Here is a 4,648-nt window from a genome sequence, read left to right as displayed (position 1 = left end):
AATTACTATATATATATATATTTTTTTTTTAAGATAATCAGGATGTCATGCTCCATATAAATGAGTTACAGGTTTCACTTGCAAATATTTATCAATTTACAAGTAAGTAATGAAGCTGCTTCTAATTTACATGAAACTGTCAAGAGATTGAATGCTTTCAGATTTTTTTTAGACTTCATTAAGAACCTGAAAGTTCAGGAATACTTGAGCATAATTCATTTGGATATCAGGAAAGAGTATCATTAATGAAGTCAATACTTAAAATAAATTTGTTTAAATAAGAAACATTAGTCAAAATTAGGTTTTAGGCAATCTCTAAGAAATATGGATTTTTCTCTCACACTTTTTTTCAACTTGGCTCATCTAACACAGCTCAATTTGAGACTGACAGCCCAGTCCATGGTTCTATATCATAAACGACATAACAAAAAATATGAAATACTGAAAGTACTGAACTACACAGAATTCTGAAATGGCTCCACTAATTCTCTTCACACATTATCTACTGGACAATCCCATCTTTCAACCATTGTTCAAATAATTTGTTCTTATGGTTGTGTTTCATGTGAGGATCCCTCAAACCAGTTTAGCCTCAGAATGCTTATGTTTAAATGAAAGCATGCTTTAGAAAAATAGAAATTTGAATAGTTAAGATAGGAAACTATTGTGTTTCACAAAGAGGTAGAAATAGGACTAAAAGTAAAAGGACACATTCTGTGATCTTATTTATGATTACTATGAACCAATATCTGAAACACAGGTTACAATTTATAAGAACAAGAAGTAGTCTTTGGGAATCTAGAATAGACTAGGCTATTCTAAACCTACCATGTGACACATTCAGGGGAAGAAACAGGTATTTAAACCCCACCTTCCACTTCAACATAAAAATTGAAAGAAATTTGAATAGCTCTCCAAACATGGCCTACAATGGAACAAAATAAGGTAAAATGACAGATACACAAAATGAATATTAGGTAGTTGCTTAGAGCATATTGTCCATAACTATCCTATTAAAACTGGAAGAAAAATTAATTCAAAAAGAACATTTCAAAAATTCAATGCATAAACTACATAGGTTGCCCCAAAAGTAATATTTCTTATTTATTTCCATGGAAAGTAAAAATGATGCAAAGAGCACATTAACACTATTTGATAGTGCAAATTCTCAGTTATAAAACACTATTTTTCAACACGGTCACCATGAACTATGCATTTGTGCCAGCAATGAGCAAGAGTCTGCATGCCATGCTTGTAAAAATCTTCACCAGTGTAGGTGACACAGTGTTGTTGGCACAACTGCTGAAACATACCATCACTGAGCCCACATCCACTGTTCAGTCTCCATCAACATTCAGCAAGCGTTAATGAATGTCAGTGGGTGCCATTTTTTTCCACATGGAGGAATTCAACAACACACCATTGCTTCACATACGCTTCTATGTCAGACACCATCGTGTCTGCTACCATCTCTAATTCGGCAACAAAATGTAATGAGATATCAGTGGGAAGGTTCAACCTTTACTGCCATATCACCACCATCTGCCTCTAATGCAGTGGGACAGCATCATAAAATAGGAGACATTACTTTCAGAGCAGTCATTACGTATTTATTACTGAATATTGTATTAGAAAGTAAAGGGAAAAAATTGCTGCTGTTAGTGTTGAATGTCTTTTCTTAAACAATGCAATGCAGTTACTGGTGATATGCAAATCTCTAGTAATAAATTAGGAAACCTGAACAGAGGATATATTACTTTTTAATTTCCTGGACAAGGTCACATGCAATCCACATGAATCAAAAGTCACTATCATTAAATCTACTCCACTTCTTAGGCCAGTGACCTAAATATGACATGTATAATTCTCCTAGATGATTAATATAGTTTTCATCCATTATGTTTCTTAGTCATTACTTCCTATGTCAAATGATGAAATGATTATTAATACCACATGTCAAGACTGACATAATATTTGAAAATGTGTTAATAATAATAAGAGATGGAGTAAAATAAGCACTTCACATACTATGAATGCAAAACATATGCAATTCTATAATTATAATTCTCTTCAGCTGTTGTCTTTAAGGCTACTATATTTGACCCCAAAAGCTGTTCATTTTCCAAAAGCCAAAAACATACATATTATGGCTTTAGTGTATCACTCTCCTTTTTCTAAAAAATCAATTTACTACCTTCCTAGCTTTATTTTAGGACATTATTACAATATCAATGTCTGATTCCTGTGACCCTTATATCGGTTTGCACAAAAGTACCTGGTGTATTTACTGCCTGTATCGTTTTTATTTATAGATAGAATACTTATGTCTAAAACACATATAATTGCCATTTTTTTCCTTCCACAGAAAGTTCCTTCAGTTCCCTTTTTTCTCGATAAATGTTCTATATTCTTAAGCTAGTGAGAGGTTTCCCATATTCCCTTGCCCTAGAGTTTCCACACCTGTCTTTTCTTTTCTCATCTCCTCATCAAACAAAAGGACATAAAGTTAATATTCAGGGAGTTCTCTGAAAGACCTTTTTCTTTCCTTGGGCTTATTCATTACTACACATGCTTCTTCTTTCTGGGAGGTAAGTAGTTTGCAACATGAACACAATGTATATCATTCAGAAGAAGGGCACAGAAAAAAACAAGTTTGTGTTGCTCTATAGGTATAGCCTTCTGACATCCTTTATAAAATTGCAAAGATGTCTTAAACTGTCTCTGATAACAAATACATATTTTTATTACATCATAATATTTATTCTATGATTTAAATAGCAATGCCATATACACAAAAAATTACTGGTTACAATTAAGCAGTAACCAATTGTCAGTAATTAATGTTATGAATTCAGAGTCCCAGCCACATAGCACTCTAGCCAAATTCAAAGAAAATATGAAAATTCAGTCCATCCATACAACTCTCAGTTACTCCTTTAAGGATCAAAGATACATCTTATCCTACATTAGTATTTTACCTTCTCATCTAAATATTTATCTAGTTATCCTGCTATAATACAGCTGGTTTGTTTACAATATCTCTTTCAAATGTTTTCTGGATATTATTGGCTATCAAAACTGCAGCCCTCCATAAATCCATACCACAAAGCATTTAAAAAAAAACAAAAAAAAAACACACACAACTTTTTTTCCTTTTTGTATTTGATTTCATCTTTAAGCAACAAAATCCATAGAATACATGTCTATAACATCTCTAAACCTTGAGATTATCTTGTGTATTCCTTCTACAGTATGATAAACAATTCAGTGCCTTTTTACCAGAAACTTTTCTTGAATTACTTTTGTAAAATCTTCTCAGTTGCCTTTTATTTTTATTTTTATTTTTTCATTACTTACATGATGCTTTGGATCAATCTCAGTTGAAAAATTGCTAGGATTGCTGTTAGCAATTTCTAGTTTCAGAGTTTCATGTGTAGGATTAAAGAGAGGTATGTAGAGATGAACCCACCTGGAAAAAATACATGTATACAATGGCTATTATTAATTACAAACCTTCTTCTACTTCATTCTATTATTAATTAATCATTTTATTTTTTGAAAATAAATTCCTTTAAAACTAAGAATTATCCTTTCTTGCAATAGTATTTCACCACTAGTGCGGACACGTACTTAATATCATTAATGATTAATGACAGTAAAACCAGTAGCAATAACCACTCTAATTCTTGGCCATCATTAAGGGCTGAATTTGTCTTGCTCAACTTCAGTTTCCAGGAATTTGAATTAAGTTAGTTGATTAAAGGGGCTGTCTAGCTTCCTTGGTACTTAGCTGGAAGAAAAACTTTTTCAGAAACAACTGGTCTCAACCTAATTTAAGTCAGTAAGATGTGAAATCACTTTTCATTGACTACAGGAGCAACTCAGATTTCATATCTTGAAATTGATGCCTAACTTCTAGATAGAAGGGTGATTAAATAATCACACTGGCTCTGGTACCTTCCCATTTATTTCTAGGCCTTAGTTTTCATTTATAACTATTCTTTCTTAATTTCTGTACATCTAACTTTGGATTGAAACATTTTAATCAAATAGTTAATTTAGAATGCCAAGGCCACCAAGAAAAAAAAAGGCTCCGAAAAGGAAAATCATTTGAAGTATGCCTTATTATTAAGTAGTCTATACATGGACTCAGTCTGCTTCATAAAAAATGCACTGGACAGAAATTAAAAGGTAATCAAATAACGATAGCTATCCCACCTTCTGATCTAAGCGATAGCTTACACGAGAATCTTATAATTAAGTGGTTCAGTCAATGGCTTGTGATTTACAGCCATTAGGCAATCATCATTTTTGGTCATCATTTAACACAGATCTCAAAAAAAATAAACCTCTATTTGAATAGAGGTGCTAATTGCTGTCCTCTCCTGTATTGAATCAAAATCCATTTCATTTCATACAGTTGTTGAACTGATCATTACAGCATAATTATAAATCAATTGTACATGTAGATTATGTATTTTAATGAATTATGTGGCAGTTCACAGTGATTACAGTAAGCTGACTGTGTTAATATTATGTTTTGAATCAGCTGGCATTCTATCTAATAGGTGGTCCTTCATTTTCTAATAAGGAAAGAAACCAACACAAGATACTTCAAATAGGGTGCACAATTAAAAAAAAAATTATA

General features: G+C 32.1%; 1 protein-coding gene across 1 annotated transcript in view; it reads right to left on the bottom strand.

The window, feature by feature from the left end:
• The window catches only part of CFAP47 (cilia and flagella associated protein 47), a 252,655-nt gene that overhangs the window by 67,434 nt on the left and 180,573 nt on the right, over positions 1 to 4,648 (bottom strand). Inside the window, 1 exon segment of the mRNA XM_031556783.1 lies at positions 3,358 to 3,469. Within this exon segment, the coding sequence (XP_031412643.1) occupies positions 3,358 to 3,469 (112 nt within the window).

Source organism: Meleagris gallopavo, chromosome 1, assembly GCF_000146605.3.
Source record: "Meleagris gallopavo isolate NT-WF06-2002-E0010 breed Aviagen turkey brand Nicholas breeding stock chromosome 1, Turkey_5.1, whole genome shotgun sequence".
NCBI classification, from domain to species: domain Eukaryota; kingdom Metazoa; phylum Chordata; class Aves; order Galliformes; family Phasianidae; genus Meleagris; species Meleagris gallopavo.
The sequence above is the reverse complement of the archived record's forward strand: the minus strand, read 5'-3'. Positions and strand labels throughout refer to the sequence as shown.